Below are 24,713 nucleotides of genomic sequence, written 5' to 3' on the forward strand. Positions count from 1 at the left end.
CCCAAAATTTTTTTAACATCTTTGTTGGAGAGACCAGCTCAGACTAAGACAAGAAACTTTTACACCCAATTCCAAAATCATAGAAAAGTTTCTCTGATTGACCTATTTGGGTCAGGTGCTCACCCCCAGATCAAACAATTGTGATGAATGTATGGCTACCAGGAACTTGTGATAAGGTGGATGGAGTTGGGAGCGGAGGGCAGGATGCTGCTCCAAGAAAGGGTATGGGGTCCACCAGGCAATCCACCAGATGTCCACTATCTGAGATGGCAGAGCAGAAATATGGATGTTGCTTTGTGGTGAAATCACTGATTTACTGCTATCCTGTGACTTTGCTGTTTGATTATTGATGCCATTTTCTTTGTTGTCTCTTCATAACTGTTACATCTTCATTGAGAAATGGACCCTTTATGTTCAAAATGTGTTTCTTTCACTTGCTTAATGATTTTGACCTGAATTCAACCCTATTTGATTGTGACACCTGCTATCTCTTTTTATTTGTTTGTTTGTTTTTGGCTGCGTTGGGTCTTCGTTGCCGTCTGCCAGCTTTCTCTAGTTGCAGGTGGCAGGGGCTACTCTTCCTTGTGGTGCACGGGGTCCTCACTGTGGTGCCTTCTTTTGTCGCGGAGCACGGGCTCTAGGCACGCGGGCTTCAGTAGTTGTCGCACGCTGTGGCACGTGGGCTCAGTAGTTGTGGCTCACGGGCTTTGTTGCTCCGCGGCATGTGGGATCTTCACGGACCAGGGCTCAAACCCGTGTCCCCTGCATTGGCAGGCAGATTCTTCTTTTTTTTTTTAACATCTTTATTGGAGTATAATTGCTTTACAATGGTGTGTTAGTTTCCACTTTCTAACAAAGAGAATCAGCTATACGTACACATACATACCCATATCTCCTCCCTCTTGCGTCTCCCTCCCACCCTCCCTGTCCCACCCCTCTAGGTGGACACAAAGCACCGAGCTGATCTCCCTGTGCTATGCGGCTGCTTCCCACTAGCTATCTATTTTACATTTTGTAGTATATATAAGTCCATGCCAGTCTCTCACTTCGTCCCAGCTTACCCTTCCCCCTCCCCGTGTCCTCAAGTCCATTCTCTACATCTGGGTCTTTATTCCTGTCCTGGCAGGTGGATTCTTAACCACTGTGCCACCCCACCTGCTCTCTTTTTATTTGCATTTGCCTAATTGTATTATTGACCATCTTTTTATTGTCAGCATTTATGTGTAAACACCACAGAGTTATGTTTTGCTTTGTGATCCAATCTGTTAATCTTTTTTCTTTTAATAGGTGAGTTAAGCCCATTTACATTTTGATATGAAAGGTATGTTTGAGCCCAGATCTCTCACCTTATTTTATATCACGCTTTCTCCTTTAAACCTTTTAAAAAATCCTCCATGAGGTTTTGTGTATGTTACTTCTGATAATTTAGAAGGTCTATATTTTTGTTCTAATGGGATAATTTTATTTTTTTTCATTTATTTACTTTAAAAATATTTATTTATTTATTTGTCTGTGCCGGGTCTTAGTTGCGGCACGTGGGATATTGTAGTTGAGGCATGCGAACTCTTAGTTGTGGCATGTGGGATCTAGTTCCCTGACCAGGGATCGAACCCGGGCCTACTGCATTGGGAGTGCAGAGTCTTAGCCACTGGACCACCTGGGAAGTCCCTAATGGGATAATTTTATAATGAACTTAATCATCAATTTCTTTGGATATTGTCATAATTCCATACTATGATTGATGATGAAATTCATCTATTTTTCTCTTTTTGTATACTTTGTTTAACCTGGTATTATAAAATACAGCTTACATACATGATTTGTCACCTTTAATGATACCTTAAAGATGAAATATCAGTGAACTACTACTATTTTCTACTTTTCTGTCAGTAAAATATTTGGTTACAGCTTTCATAAACACATCACCAATATTCTAGTGATATTTTTTTTTGTCTAGCATTTGACTTTCTTCTTTCCTCCCTCCCTCCCTTCCTCCCCTCCTTCCTTTGTTTCTTTTCGTTTGTATTAATTGTCTATAGACCCTTAACCGTGTTGTCTGTTTGGGTTATGCATCTTTGAAGAAAATGAGTTTTCCTGGACTAGCTATCTTGGTGGGTATGCATGTCGGGGGACCCCAGGACCATGTGCCCACTGGCAGGTATTTACCTAAGACTCGAGGTTTTGCATTTACTCTTCCCCACCTCCTTTTTAAAATTTACATATTTTGGGCTGCATTGGGTCTTCGTTGCTGTGCACGGGCTTTCTCTAGTTGCCGTGAGTGCAGGCTTCTCATTGCGGTGGCTTCTTTTGTTGCGGAGCATGGGCTCTAGGTGCGCGGGCTCAGTAGTTGTGGCTCTCGGGCTCTAGAGCACAGGCTCAGTAGTTGCGGCGCACGGGCTTAGTTGTTCCACGGCATATGGGATCTTCCCAGACCAGAGATCGAACCCGTGTCCCCTGCGTTGGCAGGCAGATTCTTAGCCACTGTGCCACCAGGGAAGTCCCTTCCCCGCCTCCTTTGATAAGGAGCTGTTCACAATGATGTCATAACTGCTACAGGCAAAGTGCTTCCTGCAAATATGGCTTGTCCAGTCTTTTGGTTTGCTTGGCCTCCTCTGCTTCTCAGAACTAAACTGTAGACTTTTTCTCTTTTTTTCATTTATCATTTTGCAATGAAATATGAAGATTTAGCTTTTTCTCACACATACCCTGCACATGGACACTTCTCACCCGCACACCCCCTCCCCATACTATTGGATCAATTTTTGGTTGAATCAGTGTTCAGTGCTTACAGTTTTCTGACCGTATAAACTCTTTTTACAGCTGAGCCGTGAAATATGTTATGATTACTTTTCCGTTCCTGCACACCTTATTATTTGCTTTGTTTTCTAGAGGCTTATCTCCAAACTCTCTTCTCAATATGTTAACAAATGAGGTGTTCAATTTAGCCTTGAATGAGTCCATCCTGAAGCTTTCTGAGCTGCTCTTGTCTGTATTGGTTGATCTCTGAGACTGTAGCAGAGCTGTATTGAAATACATCCCCACTCGTACTGCGGGCATTCCCTCCGCTCTCTCTGTTAATGTGGAGCTCCCTTTCTTATATGCTACATTTTCTCTTTTCCTTAGTTTGTTCCCATATTTTTGGTGGAGCACAAAGTTCAGGAGCTAATTTTATGAAATTAAATACATGTCTGAAAAGATATTCGTTCTACTACATACTTGAATGACCGTTTCTAGTTGGAAATAATTTTTCCTCAGAATTCTTAAGGCATTGCAACATTGTTTTAAAGCTTCCAGAGTTGCTATTGAGAAGTCCACGGCTACTTATCGATCTGGTTTTTGAATGTTTGTGTGCAACCTGTGCCGACCTTCCCCAGCAGAAGCTTTAGTTCTCTTTGTCACCAATGTTTCTATAATTACTTTTTTTTTTTTTTATAATTACCTTTTTTAGTTCCACTGACATGCTGGACAGATGCCCAGGTCTCATTCCAGTTTCCAAATAGTGGTTGCGACCATAGAGTGAGCATGAACTTAAACCTGGGATTCTTTTTTAAAAATAGCTTTTTTTATACCAAAAAAATCATATGTATTAATAGATCTATATATATAGCATATATATGTTGTTACATGACTGTATACATTTGCCAAAACTCATAGAACTATAAAAAACATAAATATATATTTCACGATTTCCTCTCCTGTCAATGGGTATTTGGGCTGTTTCCAGGTTTTCCCTGGGCACAGTGCTGTGAGGATCATTCTTGTACATATCTCCTGGTGTACATGGACAAGAGTCCATATCTCATGGTATACATGGACACGAGTATCTCTTGAACATATACTGAAGAGTGGAATTGCTGGGTCATGGCATGAAACTACAAGTTTACAAAAAAGGCCATACTGTTTCTCAAAGAACAAATGAAAGTAGATAAATAGGAACAATTAAAATTAAGATTAAACATCTGTAAATATTACTCAAGGCTTCATTTATGTTATCTTCATCTGACATAATCGTTGACTTATTCTCTGTATAGTTAAATTCTATACTCCAAGTTTCATTTAAGATTCACTTCCCCCATGTAGCCTTTTCTATGTGACCTATTCTACAATGTTTTTCCCTGTTGAATTTTCTCAGTAAATGTATAAGCTATACTATCCCATAATTTCATTGCTTTTACAGTACCTTGCAATTAGTCTCTAGGTCACTGTTACATACATTTTCATCCTAACATGAGCTATAATTTTAAAAACTTGAATAACATGTCTCAGCTTCATCATATTAATAGCTACTCCTCAGTTAAAAACTGGCAAAGGAGAGTATAATTTTATGTATATAGAGGAAATTAAAAATAGAAGGACATGTGTAATTATTTAACTGTACATAGTAGAAAAGACCTGTACATACTTAGAGATGCAGTAAGATTCCCTTGAAATTTTTATTAAGCATTTGGTTATGTCTAAGTTATGGTGCAGAAACCTAATTCAGAACCCTGCCAACAATCAGAGATCCCTGAAAAGCCAGTGATTTTTCTCCCCCGTAAGGGAGTTCATTTACACAGATGGACTGAATTTTCCATCTGGTTGTGTTTCCCCCTTTGCTTTGGTTGGTGGGAAGCTTGAAAGTGAATTTCTGGCCCATCTTTGGTAATTCTGGTATGTACTTTTGTGTATGAACTTTACTCTTCCTTCTATCTGTTAAGTTTTCTTGTACATATACTTGGTAACTCACCTCAAATTGTTTCTGGAACACAGTGAAATATAAGTAACTGACCAAATGAATACATGAATACATGAATCAATATACAAAAAATGGCGACTTGAATTAGATCAAACGCACCCATAGGTTATGGTATGGATGCTCACGTCTGCACTTCCCACCGTCCTCTTCCCTGATGTTCACCTAGCAGGGTACTTCTTCCTATATCTGAGGTTTGTAAACTGTGTTGCCTTGAGGGGCAGCCTGAGTGGTGGACATGCTGCATCTGCTTCCCTTTGCCCTGACCACCAGGACAGTCCCTATTGTACTTGGCATCTAGACTTTATTTAAAGAGAGGGTTTTGATGCAAAAGAGTGCAAACTTGTCTATATACTATACATTCAATACGCACACATCAGCTGACTGTATTCACCTATCGTTTTATTGTGTGCGTCTCATATCTTCACATATTCCTACAGTCCGGAGTTGAGGTATGTTATGGGCAATCATCAGGTCTCTAGCTCTGCTTCTCTGAGAGCATCTCTGAATAGAAGACTGTTTGAACGTTATCATAAAATAGATTTAAACCTGAGAAGTATTTTATAGGATGAAGAAGAGAGATGACTATTTACCTAAGTCATATTGAGGAAGTCATAAATACAGGAACTAGTAAATCACTAATTCATTTTGCCATTAGAAAGTAAATATAACTGTTGTGATTTAATGCCCACTTGCTTGCAACTTTTTAAGTGTATCAAGCCACAAAGAAGGAAACCAGTCCTTTGGCTTCTGTGTACTTGGATATATGTTGCATGTGCTACACACATGGCAGAAGCCTGGACATCTTGCTAGCCGTTGAGTTCCAGGATCCATTCTGGTTGCTTCTCCAAAATGAGGTAGGGGGTGTCCCATATGTATGGATACAAACATTCCCATTGCCTTATTTTATCTCTCAATAGCTTCTTCCTATTGAGAAAACAGTCACACTTTACTGTGTTTAGTTGTGTATACTTCTGTTAGACTGGGTTATCTATCAGGACTGTGCGTTATTTCTCTTTGCATCCCTAGCATCTAGGATATGCTTGGCACACCATAAAACAACAATTACATGGGAACCAGAATACATGAGGTCAGGTCTCACAAGTCCCCTGCTCTACCAGTTACTGTATGTTTAATTATTCAGTCAACAAGTATTTGGGAGCTTTCTACATATGAGGCGTTATATCATGCACTGGTCAAACAACTTCTGGAATGGGCTGTAACACAGTAAAGAGCCAAACCTAATAGGACTGAGCAGGAATCACAGGCCTTAGCGGACAAGTCTTCTCAGGGGATATCTACTTTCCCCTCAAAAAGAATAACTTGTGAAGCCCAAAACTTTGTGCTACCCCTTTACTCTGGGGTCAGGAAAGAAAGGAGAGAAGGCACATGACACACCCAGGGCCCGCACTCACACTCAACAGAATACTATAAATAACCAAATAATAAGCTTTAATTTGAATATGTTACAGTGGAATATAATAATTCTTTTGAAGTACAAAAATAATTAAAAAATTTTTTTCCATTTGCAAGTAATATCTGCTACAGATTATGAAGAGTACACTGATGCTATGAACTGTACACATTACACTATATCCTAAGCCTGGACCTCCCCCTCTCCATGCAACACTACTCTGCAACCTTGAGGCCCACCAAGATGTTTCAGAAGTAGCTATCCTTAGTAACAGAATTGGATAGTATCTCTCTTACACTAGTCTTTATGGTTTTCTTGTCTCAATTCTACAGATTAAAAACTTTTTAAAAAGTTAATCTAAAATTCTGGGAATTGCTCTTTTTGGAATATCTTCTTTTTCCCAAAAGACAGGAAAATGGCAGGGAGAAGCTAGAGTGTTAAGCTCAACAAGAACTCATTTAAAAGTAAATCACCATCAGTGGAAAAGTTTTCCAAGTATAGGAAATTTGAAAATAATAGCAATTAACTGGAAGACAAATTTCATTGCAAAGAACCACTGAAAAGTTTCATGTGTCTTTTTCTAATATTATGTTTCCTAATACTTTAAGTGAGGTAACGATCACAAGGATTCTAAAGATTATAGCAGGTTCTGTCCAGATCTGACCCAGCTTGTAACTTAGATACTGAGAACCAATTCTTGAAAAAACAGAAACAACATAATAAGGAACAGAAGCTTTGGCATATGAAAAATGATATAACTTTGTTTTATAAAATTCAGTTTTTCAGGTCAGTTTATTTATTTATTTTTTGCGGTACGTGGGCCTCTCACTGTTGCGGCCTCTCCCGTTGCAGAGCACAGGCTCTGGACGCGCAGGCTCAGCGGCCATGGCTCACGGGCCCAGCCGCTCCGCGGCATGTGGGATCTTCCCGGACCGGGGCACGAACCCATGTCCTCTGCATCGGCAGGCGGACTCTCAACCACTGCACCACCAGGGAAGCCCCAGGTCAGTTTATTTTGATTTGTGCTCTGAACTGATTAGATCTGGGTCTAAATAAAAGACTGGAAAACTGTTCATCTTCCTGAGCAGAGCTGGAAGAACCCCTTGCAACTGTCCAGAAGGCAAAGGCTCTCTGCCATCACAGACCTTCTTTCCTTAGCTGCTCCGACTCCTGCCATGTTCCCATCTCCATTCTATATATGAATTCTTCAACCACAGTGGATGCTGGGGGTATAGGTGGAAAAACTGACACTATTCTTCTTTAGTGCTTCAAGGAATTATGAGTTTCAGTTCCCAGGCTGGATAGGGATGGCTCTGCACTTTCTATACCTGTAATACTTGTACCTTAAACTAACAGAAAAAAATTATGTAATATAGAAACAAAGGTAATCTGGTACATAAAACATGTAGGTCTATCTTCTGAAAATAGGTCGTGAGCCTAAAAATGCTCAGTTGTGTAATGGGTTTATATTGCGAGAGCTCGGAAACATTGGGCTAGGATACGACGTAGGACAGAGTCCAGCCATTAGGAAATCCCTCAAAGGGCTCTACATGATCCATATTCTATTAACATCACATTAAGAAATAAAATAATCTTTGTAGCCCTACTTTCAAAAATTGATGTTTATTCAGCAGGATATATGAAGAAAAACCTAACCTGTAATGTTACCTAAATTACAGTGGGGAAGTGCCTGATAAGATTTTTATACTGTTTCCTGAATATCTTCAAATGTACCACACAGATTTTTTTCATAGTACTTACCTTTAAAAAAACTGCAATATTCAGGTTACTCCACTGCAACTGTGTTATCATCATCAAGAATTCAACTACTGAAAGAGTAATCCCATAAGCCTATTATCTATTAATGACTGGACAGTCTGATAAAGGATCTTACTGCCATTCTTAGAATCATGTAGCTATTTATAACCTCTGCTCTCCCAAGATTCAGAGCTGCACTATTAAACTTTTTATGGAATTTCCCAGTAAAACAGGTAATGTACATAGATGGCTAAAATTAAGATGACAGAATGATGGTGACCTTTGAGCATTAAAGGCATTTGTTATTGCAGCTTGGAGAAAATGCCATGGAATGCTCATATGTAAAAAAAGTTATGCCATTCTCCTTCAAGTCAGTAAATCACATAAGAGGACTCTGAGTATTTTTAGAAGAAAGGCACCAGACAAGTCCAAAGTCTTATTGGTCGTCGGATCATACAGGAGCCACAGCACAAATTATGGCTCTTAGTTCAGCCAGGAGGCTCGGTCTAAGCAAGCCAGTCACTGATCTTGAGGCTCGAAGAGCAAGGAAGGAAGTGTCAGTAAAACAGAGCCCCGCATCTTACATAAACTTGAGGAGAATGATTTCCAATTTTATGTCAGTGTGGTGACTGGTTCCTTAGGACTCCGGAGCTATTTTAGACGGGCACTCTGTTTTCTTTGGCCCATTTCTTCATGATCCGGATGATGTACTCTACTTGGGTGTTACCCGTGCTTCTCAGTAAATGGAGCACTTCTCGAAGGGTCTCTCTGAGGAAAAGATTTGAAAGGACAAATTGTTTCAGTAAAGAATGCAAATTAACAAGTAAAATAAACTTGTGACTGTTCTTCGTATCCTTCTGATATGTGTATACGGTGCATTCAAAAACCAATTACAAACTTCCTAGCCTTCTGTTCTTTTGATGCCATAGTAAAATGGAAATTCTGTGAAATCCTTCTCACCAATCCAAGTTTTCCTTGTTTACTTCTACTATCTATATATATGCTATTTTTTGTCTTAATATGGCATAAATATTTCCATTTCTATGCTTATTCTGCATGACAGAGTAGAAAGTTATATCAAGGAGCTGGGTTCAAAGAGTTGGGTTCAAATTCTAGCTCTGTGCTAACAAGTGACGTAACTTGTCTGAGCCCCAGATTTCTCCTTTGTTTAAGGTGGTAATCACCTGAAACTGGGTGTCATTGCCATATCTGTAAAATTTTACAAAGCCAGGCATAGATTATTTCTTCAAGAAAAATAATATATTAATAAATATGGAAGAGAGGAAAGTTAATGACCAAGATTTGGCAAATGTCAGTATTTATATTTTAAGTAACTTAAATTTAATTAAAATTTAAACTCATGCTTTAAGTAATGCAGACTAAAACTTCCCTATTACCTCATCAAATCTATAGATGACTGTCGATTGACCCTCTTCCCTAAGAGTTCTCTCATGTTTTCTATGTTTTCCCTCAAGTATCTTCTTTCAACTACCCAAATTCTTTTCAACTTTTATTTAGGAGTGGAAGTAGATACAAGGCAGGAAGTAATTTTTGATAGATTATTTACTTATAAAATAGTCATGGGAATTCCCTGATGGTCCAGTGGTTAGGACTCAGCACTTTCACTGCTGGGGCCCAGGTTCAATCCCTGGTCGGGGGAACTAAGGTGCCACAAGCTGCGTGGAGCGGCCAAAAAAAAAAAAAGAGTTGCATCTTCTGTTTTTACATCAGTAACAAATACATTCCACAAAGTTATTTTCAGAAAACTGAATTTAGTTTTAAGTAGTTTAACTTTAACAAATGGAGCTATACGCCACTTAATTTTATGTAGACTTAATGTCTCAGTATTTCCTGGAATATGAGAAGGCAAAAGAAAAAAAAAGAGTTATTAACCACACTCACTCCATTTCTAATTCTTTGAGGACTAAACTAAGAGACACAAGAAAAAAGCCAAAAGGCAAAGAAAAGAGAAGAAGAGATTGAAAAAGGCATTGTATGAAAATGACATTTCATTTGGAGCCAAATATATATCTTGCTCTTATACTTGAGAGCTGTAGTATACTCAATGTCCCCATTATACATAGTTTAGAATGATCTGATTCTATAAAATAAAAATTCTGGAGGAAAAAGGTCAGATAGAAATATAAAACTTAACCTTTTATTCATCAAAATAATTTTTAGTGTTCAGAAGACATGATCCAAGAAAGCAATTCTCATCCCCCAGGAACCAGCAAATGCATAGAGGTAGTGTCTATTGTCTGTCTACTTACTTGGGTTCTCTCCCAGCTAAGATCATCTGGAATATGCCTACACAGGCCCCCCTCTTGCCTTCCCAATATTCAGGGTTGGGATCCAGCCTCTCTAAGACATCAAATGCTTTGGCTGAATAGTAAAACTGGCCCATCTGAATAAAAGAAAGTACTGTGGTAATACTTGTAGTCAAAAGATCACACAGAATGAAACTAAATGTAAAGATACCATGAAACATAATTTCATAAAACAAGTGCATGGGTAATGACAACATTTGCAATTAGCAAATTAGATAAATTTCAATTCCTTATTAAAACAAGAAGGAAAATCACAGTTTGTGTACATGAGTTCAGTTTAAACCCCCTTCCCTTCATTAAGTTTTCAATAATATAACATTTCTTCTACATATAGTCAAGTTACACTGTAATCAACATATTTGTCATTTCTTCTAATCATATTCTAATCTTGAGGATAAACTCTGATGACTGTGATTTGAACTGGTTATTTTTCAAGTTTCCTCAATACATCCTGTAGATGACTACTATCATTCACTTTACGCTAATATGATCCCATTCAACCCAAGAGGATGGTCTTTCCCTTACCTTGTCCCTAAAGTCTCAGAATGCCCAGATGTACACTGACTCCTACTCCAAACAGCAAGTCTTTTAAACATTTAATTCATTTTGACAAACTTCTTTCCCAAATATACTACACATTTCCTTGGCCTTGTAGAGTATGCTGACTATCATTAAATTTTGCTTAGATGAGGTTTCCTGATTGGCAATCATAAATGTATAGTGTTCACTGAAGTCTGCAAATTGCTTGGCAATCCTCCTTACTCAGTGCCGTTTCGTTACCTTTCCTTTCCTGTGAACTGTTGTTTTACACCTTTGCCAATTTCCTAAGATCTCTACTGCATCTTAGCTTAGCTTTCTTCTATACTTCATAGGGAAGACACAACTCTCCTTCCTTCAGTTCAAATTATTCTTGTACCTTCATTACTCCTTCCCTCTTTTCTGCATATCTCTCAGAAAGAAGTGTTCTTATTCCTTTTCAAGGTTAATCCTTCTTCCTATAAATTTTTCTCCTAAAAATTTTTTCTTTGGTAAAGAAACACACCAAATGGTGTGGGAAACATACATGTACAGTTTAATGACTATAATATCAATATAAGTGTAACTACCACCCAGGTCAAGAAATGAAACATTGACAGCAAAATAGAAGCTCTGTGTGTCATGTCCACACTACAACCCTCTCTTTCCCTATTTTCGGTAACTAGTAGTCTGACTTTTATGGTCATCAGTTCTTTGACCTTCTTTATAGTTTTATCAGCTATGTAAACATCTTTAGACAATATAATTGAGTGTTGCCTCTTAGTATGTTAGCTATATGAAATAAAGCTGTAAATATTCTTTTGTGTCTTGTATATGTTTTTACAATTCATCTATATTGCTGGATAGAGCTCTAGTTGGTTCATTTTTTAAAGTCTTTTTATTTTAAAATAATTATAAATTTACAGGAAGTCACAAAGATAGTAGAGAGTGGTCCCATGTCCCTTTCAAACAATTTCCCCCATTATAGCTTATACAACTATAGTACAATATCACAATATCAAACCCAGAAAACTGACATCACTACAATGTGTATGTACAGTTCTGTCATTTAATCAAATGTGTAGGTTCATGTAACCACCACCCCTATCAAGATACAGATCTATTCCATCACCACAAAGCTGTACTCTCCTCCCAGCTGACCACCCCTAACCTCTGGCAATCACCAATTTTTTCTACATCTCTATAATTTTGTCATTTCAAGAATGTTATATATATGAAATCATACATCAGTTTTTTAAGATTGTGGTCTACGTTATTCTCATTGAATCTGCTTCCTAATCCAATTCTCTTCTGTACCTAGCAGTGCTTTCTCAGGCCTCTTGCAATTCTATCTAGTTGCAGATTTGACATTTTCCTTCCTTGGCATTTGATAAAATAGGAACAAGAAAAAGAGTAATAAAAAACACTTTTTTTTTCTCTCTCCTGGTTCTTTTCTTTTCCTTCTGTTCATCTTCATCCTCTGTCTCTTTCACTGACTCTTCTTTCTATTTCTATCCCTTAAATAGTTGTGTTCCATGTGGTTCCTCACCCCATTCACTGGTTAATCTCATTCTCTCCCATACTCCACTGCTACTACTGCTACTGCTACTGCTACTACCACCACCACCATTAACTACTGTTAACTTCTAAAGCTACATCTCTAGTCCGAGCCTCTCACATGAATACCTGAGCTCCAGGCTCACCCTGATAATTTCACACATGTAATATCTCTACCTGGGAGCTCCAAACACAGATTTAATACATCTAAAATTGAACTAAATTCCTGTCTTTTATGTTTTATTTTCCTCTGCCTTCCCTAACTCACTTAATATCATTGCCATCCACCAAGTTCTATTAAACATTTTCAAGTTTCCTATGTTTTAAATCCTTTTCCACTGATGGTGATTCACTTTATAATGTAATGATTCACTTTGCAATGAGCTATTATTGATTAATTTGATACTAGACTCTCTTTACCTGACGTTTTCCTGTCTTTTGGACAGGAAGAAATATTCCCAAAATAGGAGTTTCCAGAATTTGAGGCTTTTTAAAAAGCTTTTAATGTATAGGATAGGGCCCCAAACTCCTCCCTCTTCCCTGCCTTTCCAACTCCCTACACACACACACACACACACACACACACACACACACACACACACACACACACACACACACAGTTCGTCTACTATTTGCACCATGGTTTTCCCAAAGGTTTGGTTTGCAACTCTCTTACTCTTCTTACTTTACTCCCTTATCGGTAATCTCACTTTTTTCAGGGTTTCAATTACTATTGAAGTGGTGATGATTTCTCCAGATTTGTCTCTCGATGTCAGAGGACATCATTCTTGAGCTTCAGAACAAAACTTCCAATTACCAGATGAATATCTCTATCTGCATGGTACCTAAAGATTCATAGCCTTTAGAAATCTAAAACCTCCTCTCTAAACCACTATTTCATACACATTCTTTCATATTTCATTTATATGTATACATGTTTTATGTACATATAAAACCCTGAAATGCTGCCTATCTCTGAGTTCAGTTCATTCATAAAAGGGATGACATTTCTGATATCACGATGCGAATCCTCTCACCTATAGCCATTTAATCTCTAGGACACTTTCCCCTAATATTTAGTCAATGCAGCAATGTGATACTGATCTTCACTTTCCCCTTAGGTCTCACTCAGACGCACCTTGTAGCAGTCATTAGCAATGAGCTGTAAGAGGCTAAAGGACTCGCCAGAGGTTTCCATCTTGAGATAAAGTTCCCAGGCTAGTCTTGGTTTCTTATTCATAATGTCTACAAAGAGAAACAAAGATTTATGCTTTTTAAATGTACAAGAAATACACTTCTGCATCTTGCTAGTCTATGGATTTGGTTCTATGTTACAAATATACAAAGTAATGGTAAGCAGCCCTTACATGGGAAAGCTTACACTGTCGGCATTAAGCTGGTTTCCCCGTCAGAACTCTACCATACTTAAAATACTTAAGTTAGGCTTTACATAGTTATATCTTTTTAGATTGCGTTGACTTCCAGTAGTTCCTACTTTGCTCATCTGCTGAAAAGTCATCTATCATTCATTCAATCCCACTCATACAGTTCCAGCCTCACTTAGAAATCTAATTGCTAAAATTTTCCCATGTCTTCAAAAACTCAGTGAACATTTTAAAACCAAGTGAAAAAAAAGGAGCAAGAGAGAGACAGACAGACAGAGACGATAGGCTCTATAGTACACACAAATTATGTTTTTGACATTTTATCACTTTTCAGGCCTGCACCAAAGTGAAAAGGTAAAATTAGCATAACAATATCATTTAACAAAAAACAATGTAAACTCAGACTCTGGAAGCTTTACGAGGCTAAAGGAAGAACTTGGCATCTTTTAGGACTGTTTATGCTACGTCAATGTCATATGGTAGAACTATTCACAGGGTAAACATATATAACACATGTACGTGGCCATCCTTACTGAGTAGCATTAACAACACTTAATCTCAGAGTTTACTCATTCTACAAAACAAAATTAGAAAACACTCAATAAAAGCATTCCTCTATAACATTTAAAAGAAGACTCACAGCACCGAGCTAGCCAACTGAGGTAAATGTAGTCATTTTTCATCTTCTCACTTTGGATTAAAAGGAAAATCTGTAAGAGGAGGAAAAAGGGAATAAACATGAAGATGATTTTACAATAAAAATATCCATAGCAGCTTGCCTTAGATTAATGAGCATTATAAATGACCAAATTCTACACAGGCCACTGAGAAAAGTAAAGGACAATTTTTGTGCTGATTTTAAAACACTTCTCTCAGTTATTGATATCACAAGGTAACATGAGGTTGGTGAGGATATAGAAGATTTGAACAGAATAATTAACAACTGCACATGCTACTGGGCAATAAAGCAAGTCTCAACAGATTTTAAAGGACTGGTGTTATACAGACCACACTCTATGACTACAATACAATTCAGTTAGAAATCAAAATAAAATAACCTGGAAAGGACAACATACACACTTGAAAATCATGAAACATGTTTTAGATTAACTCATCGTCAAAGATAATAAAAAGATCATTTCTAAACATAATGGAAATTAGAAAATACTTAGAATTTGAATAATAATGAGTTGAGTAATTTGTTGAATAATAACAAAATTGAATTAAATAATTCAATTGAATTATTTTGAATCATTCAGATAACGTATGGAGTTAGAAGTCAAGATAGTGGTTAGCCTTGTGGGAAAGAGATCTACTCAAAAAGGAGATGGGTGCATTCCCAGGGTTATGATAATATTCTATTTCATGATCTGGGTACTGACTATTTGGGTATGTTCACTTTAAAACTTCATCAAGCTGTGTACTTTGACTTGTATACTTTTCTCCATGTATGTTATGTTTTTATAAAATTTATCCAAAAAAGGAAAACATGAATGTGGTTATAAAATCTATATATCTATTTATATTGTACTTTTTTTTTTTTTTTTTTTTGGCGGTACGCGGGCCTCTCACTGTTGTGGCCTCTCCCGTTGCAGGGCACAGGCTCCGGACGCGCAGGCTCAGCGGCCATGGCTCACGGGCCCAGCCGCTCCGCGGCATGTGGGATCTTCCCGGACCAGGACACGAACCCGTGTCCCGTGCATTGGCAGGCAGACTCTCAACCACTGCGCCACCAGGGAAGCCCCTATATTGTACTTTTTAGTATAACCTAAGAACAACAGAACTTTTAATAATCCTTTACCCTTAAACTTTTTATTTGAGAAAAAGATAACAATGTTTTTAGATAGAATTATTCAAACGCCTTCAAAAGCAGGTACCCACCTCTTCACCCTCGCTGGTATTGCCAGTTGCAGCTTTGGCTTGGGCATAATTAAAGTTAAAGATGTCATCATTATAGAAGTAACTCTGAAAAACATCCCAAGAACAGGTCACACTGAGCATTAACATATAAAATATGAAAACATCAGTCATACCAGGTAAACACAAAAATAATCTTAAGGAATTAGCTGATGCCACTACTACCACCACAGTAAAAGGGTGGTAGTAAAAGATACTCTAAAAGTATCTTATCTGTGACATACTATATACAGTATTTTGTATACAAAGTCATCTAGAAAATTCTACACTGACCTTAAACGAGTTGAGGTAAATCAAGACATCATCAAATTGCTTAAGCAGGAAGAAACAGGAAGCCATGCACTGCCTCCCTGGTATTGTATCTGAAATGGAATGGGAAAAGAAACCAGGTGTATTCATGAAACTAAAAGTTCTCTTTAGGGGCTTCCCTGGTGGCGGAGTAGTTAAGAATCCGTGTGCCAATGCAGGGGACACGGGTTCGAGCCCTGGTCCGGGAAGAGCCCACATGCCGTGGAGCAACCCATGCGCCACAACTACTGAGCCCGTGCTCTAGAGCTCATGCTCCATAACGAGAGAAGCCACTGTAATGAGAAGCCCGCGCACCACAACAAAGAGCAGCCCCCGCTCGCTGCAAGTAGAAAGCCTGTGCGCAGCAACAGAGACCCAACGCAGCCAAAAATAAATACATTAATTAAAAATAATAGTTTAATAATATTAAAAAAAAAAGTTCTCTGGGCTTCCCTGGTGGCGCAGTGGTTGAGAGTCCGCCTGCCGATGCAGAGGACATGGGTTCGTGCCCCAGTCCGGGAAGATCCCACATGCTGCGGAGTGGCTGGGCCCGTGAGCCATAGCCGCTGGGCCTGTGCGTCCGGAGCCTGTGCTCCGCAGCGGGAGAGGCCACAGCAGTGAGAGGCCCACGTACCGCAAAAAAAAAAAAGTTCTCTTTAGCTGAACTTTGAGTTATTTTATAATTTAGAGACAGGAATGTATTCCAAGACATCTTTCTAGATTCTGAAATTACAGATTCTGTTCAGTGGACAAAACCTCAGCATGATGGAGGTCACAGTACTCAAGAATGACCGATAATCTCTCTTGCGGTTAACAGAGTCCCACATGAGCACATGTTCTACAGGCTACAGTTTTCCCCAGATCTTTTCCAGGGCTTTGATTCTCTCACCCAACTCCAACACCTGCACACTCAACTAATGTGACTTAGTATCCATCATTACTCATCTAAGACAACCCAACACTTCTGGTCTCAAATGGAGAAATACTTTGTCATGGAACCATCTGATCCTGATCCTGACCAACTTTTTGTCCGATAACAGATGCGTATTTGAAGTGGCAGAGGATTAGGATAACGCCTGGCCCTCACCACTGCCACTCCCAATCCTCCTTCCTCTGCTCAAGATTTTTCCCCCAAAACACTTAGCACAGATATACTATATAATCTATTTTTAAAAAATATTTATTTATTTATTTGGCTGTGCACGGTCTTAGTTGCAGCATGCAGGCTCTTTTAGTTGCGGCATGCGGGATCTAGTTCCCTGACCAGGGATCCAACCCGGGCCCCCTGCATTGGGAGCGCGGAGTATTAACCACTGGACCACCAGGGAAGTCCCCTATAATCTACTTATTACATTTATAGTCTGTTCTCTCTAGACTGTACACTGCACAAGCATAGGGGGATTGGTTTGTTTTGTTTACTACTGTATCCCCAACACCACAATACACTTTTGTTGTACAAATGAATTGAAATGGGGAAAGAAAATATTATCCAACAAATAGTTTTGGTGAAACATTTGAAAGAAAATGAATATCCAGGGGTGATTAGAATATTTAACCATCAGTTCAGCATGAACACTGTTCATCAGAATAGATGCCAGCCATGGACAACTGGTACAGACAGCCATATTGGTTCACACTGGCTAACTGTCAGCCCTTTTTAGATCCCTTTCTCAAATCTTACACTGAATCTTCAGTGATGAGATTGATAGTTTAACAATAAAAATGAAGCCACAAAACTACTGGTGGGAAATATAGGTGAATATTATATAACTTCAGGGATAAGAAAGCATTTTCTAAGCTTGATACCCATGTAAGAAATCATTATAGAAAAGATAAATAAGATATGTTTTTATATGGGAAAAAAATACCATAGGCAAAGTTAAAAGCAAATGACCTACTGGAAAAATATCTACAGCATGACAAAAGTTTTATACATAAAGAGCTCTTGAGAAATCAATAAAAGTTAACATTTCAAATAAAAGACAGAATCAAATTTTTAAATCTCTTATGAACTAGAGAATATACTTATTCTCCTCTATTTACATATCCTCTCCTCCCATTTTAGCTGAGATGTTAAGAAGGGCTAATTCAATATTCTCTCCTGTGTCTGAGTTTCTACTTTATAATGGGAAGCCTAACAGATATATCCCTGGACAGAGAATCAAACTTCACCAGTCAGTATATGACCAACTCCAGTTATAAATCATGCTCACAAGTACAGATTCAGACATACCACATTCACTAGCTGATCCTCCCACCAACTGGAAGAACTGCTGGGCAATTTTCATATGATCCTTCTGAAAAACAAAGCAGAGCTGATACAGAAGAATAAGCTGAAAATACATTATTTGTATTACTTTGTGGTTTTAACATATTTGTCAGGATTTAACATATACCCTTGTTTTAAATCCTCCCCAAATCAATAGTACTAATTCTTATTAGCATAAGCAACTAGAAAATGATAATATGCAATTGAATTAAAACCTATTTAGAGTCAGATAGAAAAGAAGAAAAAAATCCAATTCCCAAATTCTATCTTAAAAGTATCTTCATTGGGCTTCCCTGGTGGTGCAGGGGTTGAGAGTCCGCCTGCCGATGCAGGGGACACGGGTTCGTGCCCCGGTCCACGAGGATCCCACATGCCGCGGAGCGGCTGGGCCCGTGAGCCATGGCCGCTGAGCCTGCACATCCGGAACCTGTGCTCCGCAACGGGAGAGGCCACAACAGTGAGAGGCCCGTGTAACACAAACAACAAACAACAACAACAACAAAAAAGTATCTTCATTAAATTAACTAATTCATTCAACAAATATTTATTGCTCTTTTATCATATATCAGACCTTGTGGTAGGAGCTATGGCTATAACAAGGAGTATTTATTAAATAAAACCATTAATTTATTCAATAGCTTTTTTTTTTTTTTTTTTTTTTGCGGTACGCGGGCCTCTCACTGTTGTGGCGTTTCCCGTTGCGGAGCACAGGCTCCGGACGCGCAGGCTCAGCGGCCATGGCTCACGGACCCAGCCGCTCCGCGGCATGTGGGATCTTCCTGGACCGGGGCACGAACCCGTGTCCCCTGCATCAGCAGGCGGACTCACAACCACTGCACCACCAGGGAAGCCCTCAATAGCTATTTATTGCCTATCTACTACATGAAGCACTTTGGAGTGAGCTGGAGATAAAAAGATTTATTTATATTACACTTTGTTCCAAAAAGAACTTACTATGCCATATTCAGAGGAATAAAAGCTTAATTTTAGTCAGCATTTTGGTACTTATAAAAAGCTTTTCCAGAGAAACAATTATTCCCATTTTACAAATGTCAAAATTAAAGCTCAGAGGTATGCAAGGTGAAAAAAAAGTCAGTGAAGGGACTTCCCTGGTAGTGCAGTGGTTGAGAATCCATCTGCCAATGCAGGGGACATGGGTTCGATCCCTGGTGGGAAGGGATCTGCAGAACAGCTGAGCCCGTGTGCCACAACTACTGAGCCTGTGCTCTAGAGCCTGCACACCGCAACTACTCAGCCTGTGAGCTGCAACTACTCAGCCTGCGAGCTGCAACTACTGAGCCCATGCACCGCAACTACTGAAGCCCGCCCACCTAGAGCCTGCGCTCTGCAACAAGAGAAGCCACCACAATGAGAAGCCCGCACACGCCACAAAGAGTAGTCCCCGCTCGCTGCAACTAGAGAAAGCCCGCACACAGCAGCAAAGACCCAACGCAGCCAAACAAATAAAAATTTAAAAAGTCAGTGAAAATAAGAATGAATTTTTGCAATGATTTGCTCTTGTTATTATATATACACACTGTTTAACAATTGGGCTTTTTTTTTTTTTTTTAACCAAATCAGCAATTCTTAGGGTTGTAGCTTTCTTTTTTTTCTTTATTTCATTTTATTTTGTTTTATTTTTTTGGCCACGCTGTGCAGCTTGCAGGACCTTAGTTCCCCAACCAGGGCTTGAACCCGTGTCTCTGGCAGTGAGAGTGCCAAGTCCTAACCACTGGACCACCAGGGAATTCTTTTTTGTCTTTAAATAACCCAGAATTCTTTTCACAATGGAATCTGGACTGGGGGATATGGAGAAATAAAAGGAACTGCAAAAGAGCCTATTTGTAAGCTTATTGCTGTTGAAATTTGATGTTCATTTTGATCTTTTCCACACACATAACTTTGCAAGCTACAGATTACCAGTGATTTTATACTCACCGAACCCATTTCCTGGCCAAGGGCTGCATTGACCACTCCTTTGAGGATATACTCCTGGACACATGGAATATCACTAATTAATTTAAAAGGAATGTGGAACTATGAGATATCTTTCAAATAGACCATTTGCATCTATTTAATGCTTTGTATATATTATCAAAAGTTACCCAAAGTCACTTTTCTCTGTTCTATCCCTGGTTTGAATGAAAGAATTAGCAGACTTTCATTTGTTTCCCAGGAAAGTATTAATATAACAGAATTCATCATATTTGTAAATTCTCAATCTTAAGCAGAAAAACTCAGTGGATACTCACAGGAATTAAGTTTTATTTTTATTTCAATTCAGTGGAAAAAATTAACAATAAAATGTTTATGTAATAATTTTTACATCTTATCAGTCACTGCCATTCTCTGTGATGGCATCATATATATATTATCAATATTTTTCCCTTTCCAATGATATAATAACCTTCCTTTGTTAGTGATCCCTTACCTCAAAAAGAAAAAGTATCCTCTGATTCTCCTTTGTAAGGTATTCTTGCTTTTGGAGTCCTGAGGCCTCACCTATATCCCCTTCAGACTTGGTTCTGTTCTTTAATAGATACTCTCCTTAGCTTTATCAATTTTTATGTGGGTACTATTTTTATTTAAGAGGGCTCATAAAAAGAACAGAAGATGCTGAAGCCTTTAATACACTGGAGAAATATACCTGTTTAGATCTAGAAACAGTTTTCAGTCAGTCTTTCACTCAGTGAGTGGGATGCCTACTATGTGCTTAGTATACATAGTGTTGGAGATGCAATACAGACACAATCCCTGACCGCAAGGAGCTAACAACCTAGCAGGGGACAAAGACATAGTACAGACAATCATACTGCTGACATAAGTTTCTATATCTAGTTTCATCAGAATTCTAGATTTCAGTATTTTCAAACATCAACCCTTTTGAGGAGATGACCACATATACAGGAGTTTACAAATATCAAAAAGCCCAGGATATTCATTCTCATCTCAAAAGTCTCACATAAAAAAAAAAAGTCTCACATAACATTCCTAGATCAATATATACGATCTTTCCTGAGATCTTACAAGCAAGAATCGTCTCTAAGATGCCTTCTGAAATTCCACTTTCAACAGAACTTGGTTAGTAAAAATGCAACACATTCGCAATTACCTGAGGAGTAGTAGGTTCCAGATCCTTAATTAAGTTATAAGCTTCTTGTACATCATCTGAAATATAAGAAATAAGTAGCTATACTAATCTGTATCCTAGCAAACTCTTCTGAAACAGTCTCCCAAACGATAAGATCCTTCAAACATTCATGGGAAGTATGATTTGTTTTTTTTGTCTCTTAACTCTCCATCAAGTTCAATGTTGAGTAGTAGATAACCAAGTATCTGTAGGAAACCCATATTAAGCCATGGAGCACCTAAAAGTTCAAGCCAAAAATAAGGAATGGGGAAGTATATGCCAATGGCATTGTAATTATATAAGAAAAACAACCATTTTTTTAAAAGATATATAAAGTATGTAGGAGTGAAATGACATGAAGTCTGGGATTCGCTTTAAAATATTTCAGCAACAAAAATGGGAGAGGGAGGACAAATGAAAAAAGACTGGCAATATCTAGAAGATTGTTGAATCTGGGATGCATATTTGGGTGTTCATTTTGAATGTTCATACTATTAACTTGTTTTGTTTATGTTTGAAAATTTTTAGAATAAAAATTAATTTATAAAATATATAAAGTGTTTCTTTAATTCTCGTCCAAAAGCATATTTCTTTGTGCTTATATATCAAATTAGAGAGAACTATTTGCAAGTTCATGTTCTTATGCTAATAAACACTTACATTTTCCTCGATGAGGAATATGTTGTCTGGTTGGTTTCTACCATGCACCTAAAAAGGCCCACACTGTTAGTCCGAGGTCCATGACAGAGTGCCAGCACCACTGCATGGTAACTCCTACCCTGTACTCACAACTGTTAGATAAAAGACTGCTTTAGGCATGTGTCTAACAATTTTATCCTTACTTAGGGGAAACAAATATCACGTTCTCTTTGCATCATACTATTTCTCATGAGAAGCCGGGGGTACAAATAAACAGAAAGGCAGACAATTAGAGCAAATAAAAAACAATTAATGATGAAAAAGAAAAGACTCAAGAAAATGTAGATGTACATTACACATAGGGGAACACAAGAAAAAGAAGAAACAAGGGAGGGGAAGGAAAAAAAACAGAAAAACTGAAATAGAATGAATAGAGAAAAAAGGGCAGAAAAATAAGAGGAAAAGAAAAGAACAGAATGAGTGAGAGATTGGAAGCAACAGAAGAGGAAAGAGAGAATAAAGAGAAAAGGCACAACAAATAAATACCAATAAATTTGTTCTGTCCTACGAACCTGTTGCAAACATATTTTTGGAAGTATTATGAATTGATTTTAAAGATTAAGCAAGTAGTTCAGTTAGAGATTAAATGTTCTAAAATATCTTAAATAGGCAAGACCAAGACACAGTTTTCTTACCTTGACGAAGGTAGTAAATCACTAAGTTTAGCCTAGCTTCAGGAATGACATCAACCAGGGGAGGCAAAACCTGCAAAGCCCCTTCACCTCCTCGGAAAACAACCTAAAGACAGAGAAACTCTGCATTATGGCAAAAACTATGAGTTCACTTATTGGTAGAAATGTGTAAGCAGCTGACACAACAGTTATTCTTTGAAGGGATGAATATATTTTTGAAGCCCTCTCTATAAACACATGACCCTGACCTAATTAAAACCATCCTAAATTATAAGAAATAGAATAAAGGCATAACCTTATTGCATACATTTCCTTCTCTCCTCGTAAGAACTGTAGAAAACTCTTAAAGTACCCAATAATTAATGAAACTTTTTTTCTAGACAGATATTCTCTATCAAAAACTCCATGAAGGAATTTATATACTCTTTCTGAGACTGTTGCCTCACCTCTAAATGGCATTAGTAATGTCTACCTTGCAGGGTTATCTTGAGGATTAAATGAGTTAAAGTGGGCTAAATGTGTGGCACATAGTAGGTAATATTTCATTTAGTTTTTCAGTAAATATTCATTAGCACTTACTATATGCTTGGTATTGTAATAGCAGGGCTACATCAGGAACAAGTCACTCCCCTGTCACTATATAGGCTATACTCAGGTGGGGAGAGACCTTCAAAGAGCAAACTTAAGTATGTTGTCGTATGATAATAAATGCCACAGAGAATAGCTAAAACAAAAGCACCATTCATGAAAGGACAGTTTTGCATACTGTTCTGTACTCAGAGCCTAGCACAGTATCTGGCACACAGTTATTTCACAAATAAATAATACAGAAATCAAGGCAATCAGGCATAAACTACTTAATCTCTTTTTTCTACCTCAAAATATCCATATGGTCACCTTATTTGCTTCCTCCTTGTCTGAGATACTTCCTTCTCTTGCCAAGATTAATTCCTACATCTATCTTCTTTGATGTCATAACTTCTGACTCCATCTAGATCTTGTTTCTGCATTAATCAATCATTCTATTTCATTAATCCCGGTCCCATTTCTCAACTTCAAACATGCACAAAGGTTTCTGCTCTCTTGAAAAATCTTCCACTTGGTGCCACTGTTCCCTCTGGATAGCACCTTATTTTTCTCCTTTCTTTCAATGCCACACTTTAAAAGTATGTAGTTCCCTGCTTCAACTTTCTTCTCATCCTCTCACTCCTTAAGTTCCCAGAAAACTTGCTTCTGCTCTCTGCACACTAGTAAACTCACTCTACAAGTCACAAATTAACCCCTTTGGCCAAATTCAATGGACTATTCTGTCCTCTTGCTCCATGACATACCTGCAGTTTTGACACTGATGGAATAGCATGACAACAATAGCACTGTCTACTATATGCTTACTATATGCTGCATACTGCTTGAGGTACCTTATACACATTACCTCATTTCATCTTCACAAGGGAATAAGGTAGGTACTGTAATTTCCTCTATTCTACATATGAGAACATGGAGACTCATCAATGTTTTGTGACTTACCCAATGTTACAAAGCTAGTACATGGTATAACTTGATTTTGACCTCAGATCTGACTCCAAAAGTAGATGTTAATAACAACAATTTATATTGCTTAATATTTTTCAGGTTTTGTTTTAGACATTAAGGTAATCTGTATTCATTGGAAAAAACTTACATATACTATTAACAACAGGAAAAAGGAAAATTTCCATTTTTTCACTTTTCTCTTTAATCCCACCCTCCAAGAATAATTCCTATTGCTAGCTAATATGCATCTCCCAGTTATACATACATATAACAGTTCTTTATTCTGGCTGTATATTATGTCCACTTGGGAAACTTTTAAGAAAAGTACTCATGGCCGAACCCTAGCCAACCATTCAGTAAAAATCTCACCCATCATTATTTTAAAAAATCTCCCAGGTGATTAAAATGTGTACCTGTAATGACATTACAGTTAGAAGCAATCTAAGTGTCCATCAACAGATGAATGGGCAAAGAAGATGTGGTCTATATATACAATGGAATATTACTCAGCCATAAAAAAGAACGAAACTTTGCCATTTGCAGCAACATGGATGGA

General features: G+C 38.1%; 1 protein-coding gene and 1 non-coding gene across 5 annotated transcripts in view; one reads left to right on the forward strand and one right to left on the reverse strand.

Annotated features, from left to right (window-relative positions):
• Positions 1-6,167: 6,167 nt before the first annotated feature.
• IFT56 (intraflagellar transport 56) overlaps positions 6,168-24,713 on the reverse strand; it is a 36,472-nt gene continuing 17,926 nt past the window's right edge. For 3 of the 4 annotated variants that reach the window (XM_033432370.2, XM_049715090.1, XM_049715089.1), the window contains 10 exons: positions 22,628-22,730; positions 21,276-21,331; positions 20,102-20,155; positions 18,128-18,191; positions 15,880-15,968; positions 15,571-15,654; positions 14,330-14,399; positions 13,443-13,549; positions 10,175-10,308; positions 6,168-8,672 (listed from right to left, as the gene is read on the reverse strand). In XM_033432370.2, the coding sequence (XP_033288261.1) occupies positions 8,561-8,672; positions 10,175-10,308; positions 13,443-13,549; positions 14,330-14,399; positions 15,571-15,654; positions 15,880-15,968; positions 18,128-18,191; positions 20,102-20,155; positions 21,276-21,331; positions 22,628-22,730 (873 nt within the window). In that variant the 3' untranslated portion in view covers positions 6,168-8,560. Of the gene's footprint in view, positions 8,673-10,174; positions 10,309-13,442; positions 13,550-14,329; positions 14,400-15,570; positions 15,655-15,879; positions 15,969-18,127; positions 18,192-20,101; positions 20,156-21,275; positions 21,332-22,627; positions 22,731-24,713 lie in introns of those variants that run through there. The other variant, XR_007479359.1, reaches the window with a different exon arrangement.
• On the forward strand, positions 9,493-9,565 carry TRNAE-UUC (transfer RNA glutamic acid (anticodon UUC)). The gene has a single exon. It is a non-coding gene; the product is annotated as a tRNA-Glu (tRNA).

The sequence above is a fragment of the Orcinus orca genome, chromosome 9 (genome assembly GCF_937001465.1).
Source record: "Orcinus orca chromosome 9, mOrcOrc1.1, whole genome shotgun sequence".
Taxonomy (NCBI): domain Eukaryota; kingdom Metazoa; phylum Chordata; class Mammalia; order Artiodactyla; family Delphinidae; genus Orcinus; species Orcinus orca.